This window comes from Thunnus albacares, chromosome 9 (assembly GCF_914725855.1).
Source record: "Thunnus albacares chromosome 9, fThuAlb1.1, whole genome shotgun sequence".
In the NCBI taxonomy this organism is placed as follows: Eukaryota; Metazoa; Chordata; class Actinopteri; order Scombriformes; family Scombridae; genus Thunnus; species Thunnus albacares.
This window is the reverse complement of record NC_058114.1, coordinates 13,464,205-13,483,416: the sequence shown is the minus strand read 5'-3', so window position 1 is coordinate 13,483,416 and position 19,212 is coordinate 13,464,205. Positions and strand designations below refer to the sequence as shown.

Here is a 19,212-nt window from a genome sequence, read left to right as displayed (position 1 = left end):
TTTAAACTTGAATTATTTTCTATATGTCAGAAGATGGAGAAACATGCCAATTTTAATTTCCCAGAGCCCAAAGGATGTCATCAAGTTTCTTACTTTATTTGACCAACAGTCAACCCAGAGATATATCAGTTTACTATCATATATCATGGCAAAGAAAAGCAGCAAATTCTCAAATTTGAGAAGCTGAAACCAGAGTGTTTGGCATTTTTGCTCTAAAAATGACTGAAATAGAATTATCATTATTATTATAGTTGCTGATTAATTTTCTGTCAATTGATAAATCGAGAAATTGTTTTAGCTTAAGAGTGTAATCTCTATATTACTTTGAGTGAATAATACATACTTGTAGTGTCCAATCTAGTGTTGCAGTGGTGCTTTGACAATCAACGAGTGAAATCGTACGCTTAACTAAAGATCAGAGAGAACACGTCAATGGAGAAGCATAAATCCAGCTTCACTTGTCATAAAAGTGTCATTTTCTTTATCTTTTCTGTTTTGTTTTTGTTTTGTTTTGTTTTTCGTGCAACACTCCCCCTGCCTTGTTGTCCTGTGCTTCAGTTGGTGATTTTGTAAATTTTTACAGAATTCCTCTCCACCATGACACATTTCTCTTCCTGTGTGACTGTTGAACAAAACTGCTGCTTTAGAAATAAGCCCTTTTCCTCAAATTCTGAGGGATTTGAAGTCAAACATGATTTACTTTGAATGTTTTTTTTTTTTAGATCATTGAAACATTTGAGAAATGTGAGATACTAGTGTTTTTGTTCCTCTTAAGTTGGATTTTTCCTTTTAAGTCACTGAAACAAATGTATAGAAAACATTCTTTGCAGATTACATGTTTCCAAAGGTTTTCATTCCTAAAAATATACACTTATGTGTTTGAGCCAAACTTCACTGTTGCGTAGCCAATAACGCCAGTGATTTGAGCTTTCCTGTAGTTTCCTTTTCTTCCGTCATCATGCTGAATACTAGTCGTTCACACTGACCTTGTACATACGCTATAGCTGAAACAAAATGCATGACTAAACTGACAGTCAAAACCTCTAAACGAAGGCCTTCTATAGCTCCGCAGGTTTGATTTGTGTAACATAACGCTACCACAAAGTCTAAAGGGATGCATGTCTGGGTTTCTCCTGTGCGACAGTTTCCTGTTAAGTGACTCTGTTACCTCCATCTCTGTATAATGCTACTTCACGAATGATAAAAGAATGTATTTTCTGCGGCAGTGTGGCAGTTGCCAAATGACCTGACGGTTGGAGTTTTTGGTGCCGAACCAGACTCTTCTCTCTCTCTGCGCTTCAGTCGTCCCTTCTCACCCCCCCCCCCCCCCCCCTCCTGAGGAATTAGACTGTTGCTTGTTCCACTTTTTCTCTTCCTACTGTAGCATCTCACAGCATACGAGTTCAAACAATCGATTCTCGTACGAAAAGAACCCACAGCCCCTGCGCTCTGTCTTGCAAAGATGGCAGATTGGCACGTGCACTGATCGTTTGCATATGTGGACTTGAATCTTCTGACGCTTCTGCATTACACAGTCAACTGCATGACATGATAGACAGACTGGGCAGATTATTATCCCATGTTATGTATAGGACTTTGATCTAGCTATGCTGAAGTGGAGTGTGTTTTAAGACATCAGATATGATTGTTTTTTTTTTTGTTGTTGCCTATCATGTCAGGTTTTGGACTGGGTAAAGTGTAATCCTGTTTTTTTTTTGTGTGTGTGTGTGTTGGTTTTTTTTGTTGTTGTTGTTTTCCCTGTTTTCGTGCAATGTTTAGTCCACTAGTTGCTTCGCACTTTATTTGTGACTTCCTGGCTTTTGAACAGGGACTGTTTTGCCCGATTGGAATGCTGACTGTTTCACACCAGATGTATACTCCGGAAATATTTTCATGTCAAAGAAAAGATGAATTCTCTATTTTCCTTTGTAAACTATATTTTGGCTTGTCTTGTTTTTTATCTGTGAAGATTTTAGGGGATGCAAAACTAGAAAGGGCTTACTTCAGTGCAGCTTGCGCTCTTGTGTTGGAAAGGAACGGCGCTCCGAATGTATTTCTTTGTTGGTCAGTTTCCCCCCTACATGAAAAAAGCATCGAGTTTGAGTGTGTCAGGGTCAATACACCCGAGGAATGACACTAGGTTGACCTTAGTAGTTTGTCACAACCTTAAAAAGTTTTGTGTGAAGCAGTTTGCATCTTGACTTTGACTTCACCTACTGCCACTACCAGAATACTGTACAGTGCTCACTTTATGAAATTAGCTCAAACTCTGAAATGAAGGTTACACGATCATCCACCAGAATGAAAACATGTCACACAACTCTTCTCCAGTACACCTTATTTTATCTACCAAATGTTTCTGGCTGCATAAAATGTTTGGTGTACTGGAGTAGAGTTGTTCGACATGTCTTAATTTTAATGGATGTGCATTAAAGCTCACACTGCTCTTGCTGGGTGAGCATTCTCAAAGTTAGAAATTAAAGGGGACCTATTATGCTTTTCCTTTTTTCAGTCATATATATAATGTTGCAATGTTGGATATTCATATTAAACATGGCCAAAGTGTCAAATAATGAGGTAAACGTATGTAGAAGTAATCCCTGTGAGCAAAAAGCATTGACTGCTCTGACTGCTCGGTTTCCAGCGTTCTTTTCTACTTTCAGCCCTGTTCCACTCTGCTAACATTATGGCATTTTTCCATTGTTTTGGGTAGTCATGCTGAGCTGAGCTGGCACGCTGAGTGTTTTTCCATTACACAACACGGCAAAGTAAATTAAGTAGTTTACCTGGTGGAGGTGTGCTGGTCATCTGCAGCTCTTCATCAAACATCATCATCACTGTGGCTGTTTCTGCTTGTACTATTCCCCCCCTGCATTATTTCTAACTGATCCGCTGAACAAAGAGCTCCAAATATCTCCATATGTTGTCGTGTCGCCCAATTGCTAGCGCCACTACGGAAGCCCTGCTAATTCGGTGGGGAACATGTTTAATTTCCTGTAAATTCTTCAATAATAGAAGTCTCCAGTTATTTAGTCATTTAAATGCTTTTAATATGAAGCAGTTAAGCAGGAAATGTTGGGTTTGCATCAGCGGTAACTTAACAGAATTGACTCAGCTGCCCCTCGGCTGGCTTCTGGAAAGCCGATCAATCAGAATAGAGTGGGCTCATCGGGACGGGTGATTTAAAGAGACAGGAGCTAAGACTGCCCGTTAAGAGACAGAGGCTGAACTGAGGGGCTACATAAAGGGCCAGTATAAGATAAATAAGGAGTTTTTTGAACTGTGAATCATGCAAAGCTACTCTAGTGGAGTCCAAGAATAAAAATATAGAGCTGGAAATGAGCATAATTGGTTCCCTTTAATGTATGACAAGGGTAGAAGATGCCATTTTCATTTGTCACATAAAGTTTGCTCACAGAAACTAACATTGGTAGAGGTTAGAGTTAAAGTTAGGCAGCTAATACAACTTCGATTAAAGTTACGAATATTTTTTTAAAAAAGGCAGTTAATAGGATATTTTTAAAAAGTAAACTTTGTTCGCCAGAGTTGAAACTAAATGCCTTTACCAGATTCCTTTATTGGTCGGAAAACAATTATTACTTCTCACACGTAGGGCATCACGCTAATTTCACTAAATTTGATGAGCTGAGGCTAAACACTGATTATAGGAAACGTTTCTGGCGATTGAACAGTTAGAAGTCCGTTTACCAAACAGATGAGATGGACAGATCAGCTCAAAGTACTACGTCTTGTAAACCTTTATTCTGACTCATCTGCATGTTTTTAGTTTGAGACACCACTTTCTTGCATTACTTTTTAGCACAGCCAACATTTATCTTGTGTTTTAAAAAGCAATAAAGCAAAATTCTGTCTCAAACTGAAAAAGCTGACGAGTGAATCTCAAACAGGCGTCCTGTGTTTAAAAGTGTATTCCTCAGTCCCAGAATAAATGGAGAGAGTTGTTGCTCTGTCTTTACTGCTTGTTCCCAGAGTGTTTTAGGTCTGAATAAAATGTCCCTTTAATAACATGGGGTTTTCTAAATGACTCTACAACTCATTGAAACATGTAAAAGGCTCTGGAAAACACAGTTTAAGTTACACTTAAAGCTTATAGTGAGAATAGCATTATATCACTGTTGTCCTGTAAGTTGTAGTAAAAGATCTGTAGTTATTTATTTGTTGCCATGTGATTCTCCTTATGTGACCATTTGTTTATAAGATGAAAGAAAAATGTCAATTAAATTGAATGTGGAAGACAGATTTTTTCTCTGCACATAGTCTTGATTTGCAGAATATGCTGATTCAAAACTGTCCAGTGTCATTTTACAACATCGCAGCGTGTTGCTGTGGACATGCATGATGTTTCAATCCTGTTGTATATTGTCTTTGCTATTGTTTCTATTTTGTAATCTGTATTTCCAAATGCAAATTTAAAAGATTATTTTGGATATGTGCATGCTTGTGAAATGTTCAGAATGTTGATTTCCACTAAAAGCTGTTGAGTTTCAAAAAAAAAAAAAAAAAACATGTCTGTTACTTAACGTCAAATGTTTGACCTTTTTTGTAGTGTAGTTAGTTTATGATAGAGCTTAACCATTATCATAATATTATCAAAATACCTTGCATTATCAATAATCATTGATAAGTTTAGATTATTATATCACTGCAGTTGATGCATCTGACATGTTTGCAAGTTAAAGCTACCTCTTAAACATTTCATCATTGCTGATAAGGTAATATTCAGCATTTGTGAATATGCACGATAAAACTTAGCAGAGCCGAAATTCATCCACACATAATTTACCAAAATCCACATTTATTCATAAGTAAAAGTTGAATCTTTGCAATAATTCCTCTTTCAGAAAGTATAAATTGACACAGAGTGGACAGTATTTTGGAGCATTATAATATTATTTAAGACATATTTTTCTGTTTGGGAACAGCTAAACAATTCAAACTATTCTTGTTCTAGAAATGGTTCCCTTTGAAAAGTTTTACAGCTGTGGAGTTTTCTCTTTTGTCAGGATTTTACAGGAGATGTTTCAGAGACCTCTGCTGGGCTTTTCATTGAACGTTTACATAGTGATGATCTTTCTGACACCAAGTTGTGCGTTGGAAAGTGTTCCCAGAATTCCCTGGGCTCGTTTATTCTCATCAGGCCACCAGTTGGACTTGCTGCGCTCTGTAGGTGTCAAAGTCCTCGGGAATAGTGTCTGGAGAGAGACAGATCAGTGTAGTTTACAGTTTGAGCAATCAAGGAAGAGCATTTATCTTACATTTATACTCTATTTCCAATGAGTACAAAAATAAATGTCATCCAAATTGATAAAAATCCTCTTTTAATTGTATTCTTTTAGTACGTTGTTAAGATGTGTCTCAGTCAATCAGTTAAAAAAAAAACATTTCTGGCCTCATATTGGGCAATTTACAATTATGTGCCTTAGTAGTACTTGAAGTTGATGTCCCTCAACTGTCAATAATCTGTTGTAAAATGTTGAAAGATCCACTAATGCTTAGTTAAAATCTTATTTTATTTAGAACTTAGAAGAGATTAATAATAGGGTCAATTAAATAGGAAAAAACAAAGACATGTAGATGTAAAGCAGAATGTCACAGTTAAATAAAGTAAGTCTGTTCACATGTAAAAGGTAATAAAAAATGTGTTTGAAGGAAGTTATAGCAGACGTAACACTCACCGTTGCAGCGGTAACGCAGGTTGGCCCAGATGATGTTCTCCTGGGAGAAGCAGAAGACTCCCAGTCGGCCTCCTCTCATTGTGGCGTCTATGATGACGCCTGTGTCCGCCACCATCTGAGGACCCTCGTAGAAACGAACCCTGCACACCGACAGAGAGTAGTGACATCACACCGCAAAGAGTGGATTCAACATTTTATAGGAAAATTTGTGAACAAGACAAATGTGGAGCAGCTACTTCTACGTCATTCTACTCAACAGTTCAATTCTACTCCCGACAAGACAGCAAGCAAGTGGCAGAATATTCCTTTAACTGAGTCAGTACCTGATGTAGCCATCAGCAGGTCGGTGCTGCAGGAACCAGCGATAAGACGTCTTGTCCTTCCAGCCAACATTGCGAGCATCTTTCCACAGCAGCTTCACCTGGTCACTCGTGTCGCCGGTGTGCCACAAGGCGTTCCTCAGGTTCTCACCTGGACCCGTGTTTGACTTGACAGCCTTTTCACAACCACAAATGACAAGAAATCTGAGTCTGCACAACATTTGAAGTCTTAACATAAGTCATGGCAACTTCTGAATGTTTGTGCATATCGTCAAAAACAATTTAACACTTAAGGAAAAACAGAATATTGTATAATCTAAAATACTAATGGACCAGTAGATTACCTTCAGCTGGATGCCGGGTTCTGCTACGGCTCTGAATGGGTTTGCCTGCCAGTAGATCTGTTCCACTTGCTTCCACATCACCACGTAGAAACTGGAGCTGTCCTGGTACCCGAAGATGAATCCTGCGTAGTCGTCGTCTGTTACCGTGTTCACATGAAACGTCCCTTCAAAATCCACGCCGCTGAAAGCAGTGTAACCTGATGGAGAAGATGTAGCACACAGGTGTCACCGGATGCAGAAAGAAACTGGAAGCTCTGTTTTAATGTCGAAATTATGGAAACTGAGCTACATGAAAATTTGCCCCACTGATATTTTGTGTTTAGTTTAATGTGTGGACTGTTTAGTGGGGAAAGTGGACTCCCCTAAAGCTCAACAAAGGATTTAACAATAATGATCTTACAACTTTTTTTTTCCTACAAGTGACCGTTTTATAACTTATCTCAAACATACATTTCTGTAAATATCAACATTGAAAACTCTGACATATTGGTCTAACAACAAGTTGCCAACATTAGATGCTATGTTAGCATTTACCCAGCATTATTTTCTACATATCAGTTACAAATGATGTAACTGTGTTATATAAATGTCATTCATTTTTAAGAGATGTTCTTTAAGGTTTGAATAGCAGATGTTCTTACCAACAGCCAACCCAGGATCACTATTCATCGTCTGGACAATCTCTCTTCCCTGCAGAAAAATTTTTTTTTTTTTTAAATTGTTGATTTATAGGACATTTTATCAGACTGAGAAGTAGTTGTGCATTTTGGGACTCTTTCATTAATTCATTATACAGTTGTATGTTTGGGAAGTATGCTTTTTTTAAAAAGAAAAGTTGTCTACTAGAACCATTAAAGCTCCTGTATGGAAGTATGGAAGGCCATTTGAGCAAATAATGTTTCTAAGACGTTATTTGCTCAAATGGCCTCAAATTACCTTCCATAAATTGACGTTATTTCTCATTTGTTGAGTACATGTTGTGGTGTTACGGAAGGGGTTTATGCCAAACCATTTTTTGGCCGTGACTTCAACAGGAAGCAAATCAGCAAGAAAGCAAATCAGTGTATTTCCCAAAATTTAGAAAAAGTTTAAATAAAGATGTATTCCTTTACATTTATGAAATACTTTATGAAACAACAAAATAGCAGGAAAAAAAGAAGGAAAAAATAAGTCACTCGACCTGGTTCAGCACCACCCAGTTGGGGTCGATCTGTGCGTCTCCCTCCGGATCTAAAACAACGGTCTGATACTCCCTGAAGTCGGTGAGGGTGACCTCAGCATTTTCGGGACAAGCGTCAATGGTGTCAATGATAGTGTCATTGTCGAAATCCCTCTCACAAACATCACCCACACCATCGCCTGGGAGGACAGATAGATGGATAGATGTAAGTGTTCACTATTCATTATTTGCTGCTATTCATTAATGGTGTTATCTTGAGACGAGTTAATTTATCTTGAGAAAACAAAAGGCCGATTTCTTGAAATAACAAGACAAGAGGCTCATTCTTATTTGTTCATTCTTGTCTTTTCTCCATATCTCCCTCACGTGGATGGCACAACTATTTAGATCAAGCGCAAGAAGCCTTCAGGTGGCTCTGAAGGGTTCAAATGTGTCATATGTTGGTTCTTATTCCCTCTCTCCACCTTACTTTCCCTTCTCTCATTAAGTCTAATAAAATGAAAATGCTTGAAAGGTATTGTTTGGTACTTCTCCTACATGAAACATCCTATCAGGAGTTAATTAACCTGCCATTTGGCTGTGACCCAGGTGTCATTAATAAAGGTGCTGTTATGACATTTTCACCTTAAATTAGTTGCTACAGTCATCAAGATGCCATCTATGCATGCTGGCATGGCACTCCTGATCTCTGATAAACATTATAAGTAAGAAGAGGAAATGACCTTTGGTTTTCTCGTGATAACGGGTTGATTATCTTATCTCGAGATAACAAAGCTCATTTTCTCAAGATAACGAAATAATTAACTTGTGATCTCAAGATAACAGCATTAAAAAAAAGCAATTGCAAGCCTAGCTGTTCTTGGCTTTCTGACCTGGAGCATTACTCACTGTCAGAGTCCTCCTGCAGAGGGTTGGGGATCAGACGGCAGTTATCAGGTCCAGGTGGCAGCAGGTCTGGGATGCCATCATTATCATCGTCATCATCACACTCGTCTCCTTTGCCATCCTTGTCGGTGTCCAGCTGGGAGCTGTTGATCACGGCTGGGCAGTTGTCTCGAGAGTCTTGGTGACCATCGCCATCACTGAGCAAGAGAGATTTTGATCACTACACTACACTAATTACACAGATACAAATGATACGTGATGTGAGTGATTAGGTCTCACAATACCTGTCCTTGTTGGTGTCACAAGGGTCTCCTATCAAGTCATTGTCCGCATCCATCTGAGAGACATGACAGTCATTGTTAGCATATAGTTAAACCCAACAGTAAACCAGCCATGATTATATGATACATTTGGTTGACAAGACAGTGTGGATTAAGCTAGTTGAAAGTCTTTAAGAATTATACATTAGTTTTATTGACTACCACCATGTTCTTCTTATTATCTATGTTCTTATTTATTATTATTTTCCACTAGCAGCATGAGCAATGTAGTATTTGGGGACTTAAACTTTTCCAAAGAGTAACTTAACACCAGGCTGAAAAGCAGTGTGTTTCACCGCCCTCGCTGGATGAAAGTTTCACCTGTAGCCACACTCAACAGTGATGTCACAGTGTACTGACACACCCTGAAGTACACTTCTACATCACTGAAGGAATTTGACAAATAGAGTCACAAAGTGGGAGGAGCTGCTGGAGAAGAAGCCAGTAAGGCACGAGTCAGAGCACTAGAAAATTCAAAATACTTCATTGCTGCACTTTGCAGAACAACACACAGTGTCATAGTTTCTGAATTTACCAACAATTGACACAACATTTAAAAGAACTGCTTTAAGCTGCAGGTTGTCTTTTCAGTTTTCTCAGTGTACAGTGTATGATTATTTGTGATCTCAGTGTAATCTTTAGCCATTAGCTGCACACATAAAAGTTTAAGGTCAGTGATTTGATAGTTCCTGCTGAAATACACCCGTGGGTCACTGTTTTTATCAAAGAACCAGATATTTTCCAACACAGTTCATCTTTTGGACTGATGATTTAACCGGGAGAGTTTCATCTTGATCCAAGCCGCACAAGAGCTCCAACTGTGAGTCACATAATAGGAAAAATGAATGGAGTTTTACTATTAAACCACTGGAGGTCAGTAAAAACAACTGGTTTTAAATTGCTCTTGTGGCTTTTTGTGCAGATGTCTTTGGTCAACATTCTTAGTGATAAATACCTTGGAAATGTCACATGGACATTCTTGAAGTTTCGCTCCTAATTCTTCTTTATCTTTGACAGAAAGAAGTTGCAACTCCATCCGTTGCCATCCAACTTTACTCTCCATATCATATTTGTACCATCTGTAGTTTTCAGCATTATGTCTAAAGAGTTCAACATGTTTAACCTCAACCTTACTAACAAGCTTTACATACTTAGAGGCAACTTATACCTGTTATTCTTATTAAAAGATTTCTGACCTGGTCGGGGTTGGGAATATATGGACAGCTGTCGCAGGCATCTCCCACTTGGTCTCCATCGCGATCTTTCTGGTCAGCATTGGGAACCCTTTTGCAGTTATCCAGGTGATTGAGGATTCCTGAGGCATCAATGTTTAAAATCCAATTCTGTTTTTATTCAGGCATAGATTTATATCTGTATGAATGCATCAAAACCTTTTCAATCATAACTTAAGTGACATGCTGCTTTTAACTCAGTGTTGCCATTACTGATTTGGTTTTTTAGTATGCATGAATAACTCTAATAACTAAATTTTGTAGAATACTAACCATCCCCATCAATATCTTCATCACACTCATCACCAAATTGGTCCACATCTGTGTCCTTTTGGTCGTTTTTGACGGCGCGGCAGTTGTCACAGGCGTCACCAAAGTCGTCTTCATCGATGTTCCTCTGGTCCACATTGGGCACCAGCACACAGTTATCCTGTAGAGAAGTTTTAGTTTTAGTGTCTGCAGGTCTACTGAAGTGAAAAATACATGCTCGTAGGCTTTTTATTCATACATGCATTCAGTTTTATCCATTATTTTCATGTTAAATTCTTTTGCGCATGAACCTGTGTGTTGGGTATCCCATCCCCATCTGCATCTTCATCACAGGCGTCTCCAATTCCATCACTGTCGGCATCTTCTTGACCAGAGTTGGGCACAGTGAGACAATTATCCTGAAAAGAAAAGCACTCGCTATTAAAGTAGACTACAAGAAGGGACAGCCAGAGTTAATATAAAGAGATTAATGGCTGAAACTTAAAAGTCTTTCATCAATCTTGGATTCAGTTTTGAAGTTCAGTGTTCCTTGATAGTCTAATTGCTGTTTCTTACAAACAGCATAAAAAGTCGCAACAAAATTTGACTTAAAGTACAATTCCTGACTGAGTCTCACCAAGTAAGTGTACAGTATATCACCATGTCTATAAAATATCTATGTTATTCTTTGCAGATGACTACTTCTTTTTATTTTTCTGTGTCATTAATTTTCAAAGGCTTCCCATGGATAGAAAGGAGACTCACCTTGGCACAGTTCCTCTCAGGACAGTTCAGTTTGTCATCGGGGAAACCATCGATGTCAATGTCAGGGCCGCAGAGGTAGCCGTTTCCAGCCCAGCCAACTCCGCACTGGGGGGATGGAAATGTTTTATGTACTGTACATAAGGACTGTTTTTGTTGGCCCTGTCATGTTCTGCATACAGTATAAGATGAGCTTAAGTGCTCAAACAGACCTTTGACTTCACAACATCTGGCACGAGCATGGTCAAAAATGTTTAAACAGCTTCATGATATGTCTAAAAGGTTTGTACAGCCTCACCCATAAAGCTCTACCTGATTCTCAAACATAGAAAAATTTACTATAAAGTGAAAATTTGAAGAAATCTGATTAAAGACAGGAAGTAGAATTTGCTCACTTGACATTCGATCGTCCCTTCTCGATGGACAATGCACTCTGCACTGGCGTGGCAGGGGTTGGGTTGGCCGTTCCCACATGCTCTCTCAGGCTTACAGCCACGTCTCTGATCACCAATATAGCCCGTCTTACAGGGACCACACCTGAAAGAGCCCTGACAAGGCATCAAATCCATCATTAGTGTTAAGGGTGAGCATCAATCTATGTTCCTACATTAATATTACTGTAAAAGAGCTTCATAAGGCAGCACTGAGCAGCAGGATTTGGGATTTTCCATTGGCTCCATGACTTTAATGTATTTCACAAGGATGTCATTGTAAAAAGGCCCCTGTACACGGAGCAAATTGGGTTGTTCCAAAGGAAAGTTGACAATTGTAAGAGAAACACAATGAAATCTTTGGTCGTCAATCCAAAACAATGGTTCTAGATCACAATGTGACCAAAATCACAATGAGACCAAAATCACAGTGTTCCTGCTGTAATGAATCATGTCTACAAACCAACTAATCAAAATACTTCTATGCTTGTGTTTTGTCTTTCTGCATTTTCAAAACATGAGCACAGCACAGATGAATGAATGAGAGTTGATGACTTTTCTCTGCTTGCATATCCTTTTAGCGCTGCGATTTTCCAGACATTTGTTGCAGAAGCTAACATGACTGAAAATCAGAGTCAGAAACAGGTTTATTGCCAAATAGTTTACACATACAAGGAATTTGCTTCGCTGTTGTGGTGAAAACAATTCAAATATACAAAGTAAGAGAAAAAACAAGTACCACAAGAGTTAAATAATCATAAATAATATAAAACCTTCCCTTCTTTGTTATGTTAAGGACCTCAAATACCACTGAATGCCTGACATGTTGGGGTCCCTCAATAACACTTTAGTGTTATCTGAATCTTTTTCTGTGGTTTGATCTTGCAAAACTCTAAAATAAAACCTTGTATGAAATCATTTTTTATAGGTTACACAGTAGTATAGTTATTGTATGAGCAGCAGGTTTTTCATTTGATTGTTGTAAATTCACAGCATTTTTACTCACAGGGGTGTTCATACAGAGTGAGTTCTCCACGCAGCCTCCGTTGTTGGGGCGTTCACACTCGTTGATATCCTTGCACACCTTGATGGGACAAACAATCAGGAAGAACAACCGAACACTTCAGTGGGTTTACAAGATTTTCACATCAAGATTGTGATAGGACGACAGGTGAAAAAGACGTGCAGTGGAGTGAAGTCAGTCCTGGATGGATGATTAAGGTGGTGCTGAAACAGTCCAGTGCACATTGTTCAACGTATTGTATGTAAAGGACAGAGGGAGGAGGTGTTGCTGATGGATGCGGAGTAAAACAGGTGAGAAGCAAAAGGAGGAGCAAGGAGGGAGAATTTTATTTTTTTTAAAAACACACAATCTCATAAAAAAAGGTGGGAAGATAATTTAAGGGTTGAATTCTTTTTATGAATTTAGCATGCTGATATTTTTCGCACAATTTTTAATTCCATAAGTTACATATCTTTAACTTTATTTCCAAGATCTCTTTTGCAAGAGAGACTTAAGTACATCAGAGAGAACGAAAACAAGCATAACCAGACAAACAGCATCAGAAACAATCATAGACATCACTAAATAGTAATAATTTAAAGTTTGAAATCAGCCAGTGGGATGAGACCTTCAAGCTTTAAAATTCCCTGTAATTCATGACATTTATGAGGTTCAAAGTAGAAAAAATGATGATGATGAACAAATGATCATATCAGTAGTAGCTAAACAAAACTTAAGACTCGTTTTTTAAGTCTTAATGTTCCTGGAGCCTGATTAATTTACCAAAATTAATTTTCTTACATAATTTATCACTTCCCATGCTAAATTCAAAACCACTGCTCACCAGACCAGATCTAAGGACTGTTAAACTATAGTTACCCATCTGGAAAATACTGAACTTGGGAAGACCACCTTTTCTTCTTTTGTAGTAGTAGAAGTAGTAGCAATAGTCTTAAGTGTTAGTATTTAGTGGTGCTGACCTGTTTGTTGGCGGTGGCGTAGGCGAGACCAACGCCCTGGACCTGGGGGCCGGTGTATCCAGCAGGACAAGAACCACAGCGGAAACCTGGGGAGGTGTTGATGCAGCGCACACCCATGTGACACGGCATCACAGTACACTGCCGACAAGGAAAATACAAACACACATCAGGACGTTTTTAAGGCTTTTTTACACCAGTTTACTTCATGAGTCTTTGAGATTTGACCTTTGGTTCAACAAATGTAGAAGTATTGATAATAAAGGCTCTGCACACTCACTTTGGCTGATTAAACATGAACCACAAACAAAAACAGAGGTGTAACTATCCCACTTAAACAGGTGCAACAAAACTAATCAGAGGGTCAGAGAGAGTTACTTTACTGACTTAAATATCACAATACAAATATACAAAATAACTTAACATGATCAAATAAAGACATTAGGTTCCATATATAATGTATATGTATATGCAATTCTGCCAAAAAATAACAACCAAATGCTCCCTTTCTAACATTTTCAGGCAAGTATGCAACATAACTAAGACTCTCTTGTCTGTCCCTATAGTATAAATAATGAACTAAGATCATTTGTCAGATTTTACTCTGATCTAATGAATCTGAGGACTCTCCCACACAGACCTCAGAAAACGTCTAATTAGGCAATAAGTGAAAACACCTGTGTGGGTGGATCTTACTGTAGTTGTGTAAACCTTTAAAACAAGTGACCTCCTGTCAAACAAAAAGGTCACTAGTGTTGCAACATCACGCTCTGCAGCTTTTTGCACTTTTAGCTGCTTTTAGCTCATTGTTTTGGTTTGCAACTTGTATTGTTGTGTCACTTGATCATATTGATATCATCAAATTATATATGCTAGTGTAATATTGTGTTGTTTTGTATCATATAATGTTTTGTATATTATATGACATATCATGTTGTGTCACATTGTACTATATCTTAATGTAACGTAATGTATCCTAGTCAATTTTAAATATATATATATATATAGTCAAATATCACAAATCATAAAGAACTTTACAAAGTGTACAGCATACAACATCCTCTATTCTTATACCAGATACGGACAAATGCCCCCACATAATCTTTAACAGGGAAAAAAGTATCCTACAATGATGTATCACAACATATTGTATAAGTGTAATAATTGTTTAAAAATGAAAGTTGACCTTGTTTTTATTATTTATTTCTTCGCTGTTGTGTTTTTATGATTTCATCCAATTTTTAAATTCTAAACTTTCATGAATTTACTTATTGATCCTCATCATGATGTCTGTGTTATTGTTTTAAAATGTGCTCTATAAATAAATTAACTTGACTTGACTTCACACAGCATCAGTGTGTTATATTACTGTATATATTAATGTATTATAGCATATGATTCATCTTAAAGCCTCTATGGGAAGAGTTTTAATTTAAGTTCTTGTATCGTATCACATCTCTGCGTACCTCGTCCACGTCAGTGCAGTGGGTACCGTTGCCCACCATGCCGTCAGGACAGGGGCCGCACTTTATACCCTGGGGTGTCACCATACACTTCACCCCTGGGTGGCAGGGGTTGGGCACACAGGAGGGACGAGGCTGTGCTCCTCCCATCCCTGAAGAGAGAGAAGATCAGTCATCTTCTGTTTCAATGCAGTGAAATGTCTGTTTGTTTTGATGATTTATGTCATCATATCATATCTTGTTATTCCGTTTGTTCTGATGGGTTTTGTATTATGGTAGATTTTCATGATGTTATGAAACTTGCTTTAACAGCTATAAATATGATCCCATTGTTTCTCATTAGTTTTTTGTATGAGTGTCCCTGTGGAAGTTGTAAAGGTCTAAAAAACTAGAGGAAAAGAGTAGCATCAGAATTTAGAGGCTGTTCAAAACAGTATTTTCATCATCAACATATATTCATTTTCAAGATTTAAGTGTTGGGAAAGATTGAAATTTCAAAATTGTGTATTTTCAGGTAGAAAAAAAGAGATGTATTGTAAGTACTGTGAACTCACCACAGGCTTCACACTCCATCACTGTGTTCTTCAGGAATACTATCTCTTTTATCTAGAAAAGCAAGTAATCGATTAATATAAATATATATATTAAATAATACAGAATGTAATAATAATAATAATAATAATAATAATAATAATAATAATAATATAAACAAAATAATATAGTATTTGATTTAAAATGCTTTCTATCCATATTGAAAATATGTTTGAAGAGTTTTATCTCATCATACTTAAAATGCATCTGATTTTAATGTAAAGTTGTTGCAGTTTTATCAGCAAATGTCTTAAAAATAATAAACTGTATAAAGATCAGTTGCTTGTTTTACTTCCAGCTTAGTCTCATCTTCATGTGCAAACAAATACACCTGCACACACAGTTGTGAAGAGACACATATTGACGTCATTGTCTAAATGAAGGAAGTTTACCTGCTGTTTCAGAAGCTCTTTAATCTCAGCCAGGGCGAGGTTCGTCATTTTAATCTGACTGATAATTTCACCATCTGGATTTAAAAAGAAAAACAATCATCACCACTAGAACAGGACGGAGATACATTATAAAACCATATGTACTGTAATCAGCTGATGCACACAAATTGTAGCCGATGACTCTAATGCAGTTTGAATTGTTCAAATCAATAAAATACTGAAGGTCATACTTTTATTGCTCTTTGCAAGACTTTGAGGAAAAGTTTTTATATTCACATTTCGCAAACTAAAGCTGATATTTTAGTTTTGCTGTATTTGGTTTAAAGATTTAATTGTTAACTGCTGGATATCACGTAGTAGTTTCAATGTGGAAAACCAACAAACCAGTTAAACACATTTTAGAATAGCTCAAGAAAAATATTCCATTTTTTGTCCCAGGTGAAAAAATCTGAACACTATTATTGATGTACTTGTAGGTGTTTTACTCAAATGGCAAAAACAGTGATAACAGGGAAAGAAATTGACTCGATCTGAACACAATTTAAAAGGTCCAACAATCGTTACAAACAGAACAAAAACAACACAAATACAGATGACAGAGGGGGAGGTGTGTTGAATGTGTGTGTGTACAATATGCAGAGGGTACAACTGTCAGCAAATACATCTGTAAGGTTTGATCCAACGCCTAAAACAATCTGCTGTGTGTGTGGGGGGGGCGGGGGCGGGGGATTAAAGCACACATGTCCTCCCATACAACATGATCCACTGCCTGTATAATACCAAAGTCTAATACCTAACATTTCTCACGCACCGCAGGCCACATTTGTATCCTCTACCCACGCATTCACTGGTCTTGAGCAGAGACAGACATTTGAGTCAGAGATGTGAGATACATTTTCCAGATATGGAATGATACAAGATTTACTGGAAGAAACATTTATCAAGCTTGCAGGAACTCAACTCCATGGGCGTCCTGGTGATGCTACTGTGTAATAGTATCCCAGCTTTGAAAAATGATCTGGATTTTCGATACAGATTATCCTGTTTCAACCATCTGTCAACTATCCAACAATGAAGAAGGGGTTTTGCTGCTACAGCCTTACTTGGTCTTGTATGACCGTTAGCTTATGGCAGCCAATGTTAGCTAACTTTAATTATTGTGTAACTCTTCTCTTGTGCTAATGTTACACTACAAGTCCTTCAAATTAAACGACCAAATAGCTTGTTTGACTGTGTGGCTCCAGAACGACACACGGGCACATTTTCTAATCTGGCGCTCCAGTCGGCGGGATGACCGTTACAAATCACTGTTAAAGAATATGACGTTTTATGATGTGACAATGGTCAGGTCTGGTTAGGTTTAGGCTCAAAAACCGCTCAGTTAGGATTAGGGAAAGATGGTTTGGGTTAAAATGATCAGTTCGTTAGGGTAGAGAAACATGCTGTGGGTTAAAGGTGACCTTTGTCGTCATGGCTACAATAACAACCACAGGGTTAAGGTTAGGGAACGATCATAGTTACAATTTTTAAAAAACTGGCAAGATTCACGGTTGAAAATGGGAAACGAACAGCGGTCTCTTGTTGCAAAGTCCACTGTTAAGGAAGTTTGTCTACATATGAACTGCGTCACTGCTCCAGTTAATAATTACTATGACCACTAGATGGCATCTGTCACTCAAGTGTAACTGTAAATTGTTTTTGGCTGATTGACATTATGACACCTATTGGGCCATTTTTCTTGGGAGGACCATCTGACGTTTTAACATATTACAGACACATTTCAATGATTTTATTATGGCGGTATAACGAGCAACTGACTCTTGAGTGGCTGACTTCAGTTTGGTTGTTGTAGTTTTGGCTTGGTATGGAGAAAGATGCCATTTGAACTCTGGTGGCACCAAATTGTAACAAACTGAAAAATGTCTTTGTCCTCTAATTATCAGACTCCAATGTGACTCACTTTGACACATTAAAATGAAGAAACTCCAACTAATTCAAGAGAGAGGCAGATAGATAGCAGGTAGATAGCTGGTGAGCAAAAGTCTTAATGAAAACGCAACAAATTTATTTTTGAACCTGGTTTGGTCCTGGTTTGACTCTTAATCAGACATTGTGGATTTAAATGGATTTACCCCCAAAACGCAACAACTTTAACTCAAATTTTACGTAAATTTTTTTATTTTCAGTTCAGTCAAAAAGAAACTGCAGATACAGTGTCAGTTTACAGATCCTCCAGATGAGGCTTATCTCTGAGCAGAACAGAGATCAGGTGTGGTCATCGCTGCTTGTACCACTTGACCCAAAGACCCTCCAACATCCCCCCTAAAGCCACTTTGACCACTTCCCCTTCCCCCAGAGGAGCCGTAAAAGGGCAGGAGTCTCCTGAGCGTGAAGCGCAGGAAATGTGTTCTTCTCATTAGTAGCAACTCTATTTACTGAATGAATTCCACAGCAGAGGAAAGATACTGGAAATAAATCACTGTCGCTGCTAATAGAAAGGTAAATGAGACCTGCCGTTTTTTTTCTACAGCAAAACACTCACAATGATGGTTTTTCCTTGTTGTGAGCAAGTTAAGTTTTTGCTCTCTGAAGTCCAACTCTGTCCTCTTTAACTTTTATTATCCCTCGACAAGTCAAATACTCATTTAGGTTGTAAAAAAACAAGAAATAACAATTTATAGTTTCTAATAAAATATGTTTCTACAAAAATAAAGCTTAATTCAATGATATTCCATACGTCAGCATATTCATTTTCTCATCCATATGACATTTTACACCTGCAGTTTCTCCATTTTCACAAATTTTATACTATATGGAGTATGGTAGTACATTTACACACATAATACACTAAATATTTATCATAATTAATATAAATTCATGCAAACTGTAGAGTATGTTAGTGCTAACTTTAAATAAATAGGAAATTTCCAGTCAGTCAAGTTTCATCATATTGTTTCCCAGCTGCACAGCAAAAATATCACAATAAAACATAAAAACAGAAACATTTGTCTCACCTCTCTGTCCTGCAGCAGTGTGACCTCCAAAGCAGAGCACACAGGTCAGCACCAGAAACGGCAGCATGGTTTAATCTGTGTTGCTGTTCAGGTCTGCAGCTCGGTATCAGTGCTCCTCCTGCGAACCTGGTTCCAGCAAAGTTTGAGTCTTTCCTCCCTTGCTTTGGTTTTTATACCCCCAACACCACCAACCGCCCCTTCCTCAGCTTACATCCACATCCACAGTGCTCCCCTCAGCAAACCACTGTTTTTGGGAAGTCCAGGTTTGATTGCATAACACTGTATGTATGTATGTATGTATGTATATATAATACATGCATCAATCTGTCTTTTCTGCATATATCATGTCAAAA

General features: G+C 37.9%; 1 protein-coding gene across 1 annotated transcript; it reads right to left on the bottom strand.

The window, feature by feature from the left end:
* Positions 1 to 4,799: 4,799 nt before the first annotated feature.
* On the bottom strand, positions 4,800 to 18,982 carry LOC122988504 (cartilage oligomeric matrix protein). The gene is made up of 19 exons (XM_044360846.1): positions 18,860 to 18,982; positions 15,846 to 15,919; positions 15,417 to 15,468; positions 14,866 to 15,014; positions 13,403 to 13,540; positions 12,426 to 12,503; positions 11,384 to 11,536; positions 10,992 to 11,096; positions 10,538 to 10,645; positions 10,251 to 10,407; positions 9,942 to 10,060; positions 8,710 to 8,762; positions 8,429 to 8,622; positions 7,541 to 7,719; positions 7,002 to 7,050; positions 6,361 to 6,557; positions 6,020 to 6,192; positions 5,697 to 5,836; positions 4,800 to 5,213 (listed from the first exon to the last, which is right to left on the bottom strand). The coding sequence occupies exons 1-19, from the start codon at positions 18,924 to 18,926 to the stop codon at positions 5,155 to 5,157; spliced, it is 2,244 nt and encodes a 747-aa protein (XP_044216781.1). The 5' UTR covers positions 18,927 to 18,982; the 3' UTR covers positions 4,800 to 5,154.
* Positions 18,983 to 19,212: the final 230 nt, after the last annotated feature.

Excerpts from the sequence above, each read along its gene's own strand:
- LOC122988504 (XM_044360846.1), bottom strand. The coding sequence starts at position 18,926 with ATGCTGCCGTTTCTGGTGCTGACCTGTGTGCTCTGCTTTGGAGGTCAC. Across the intron at positions 12,504-13,402 it reads ACGCCACCGCCAACAAACAG|GTGTGCAAGGATATCAACGA; the intron begins GTCAGCACCACT and ends TGTCCCATCAAG. Across the intron at positions 8,763-9,941 it reads ATATTCCCAACCCCGACCAG|ATGGATGCGGACAATGACTT; the intron begins GTCAGAAATCTT and ends CATGTCTCTCAG.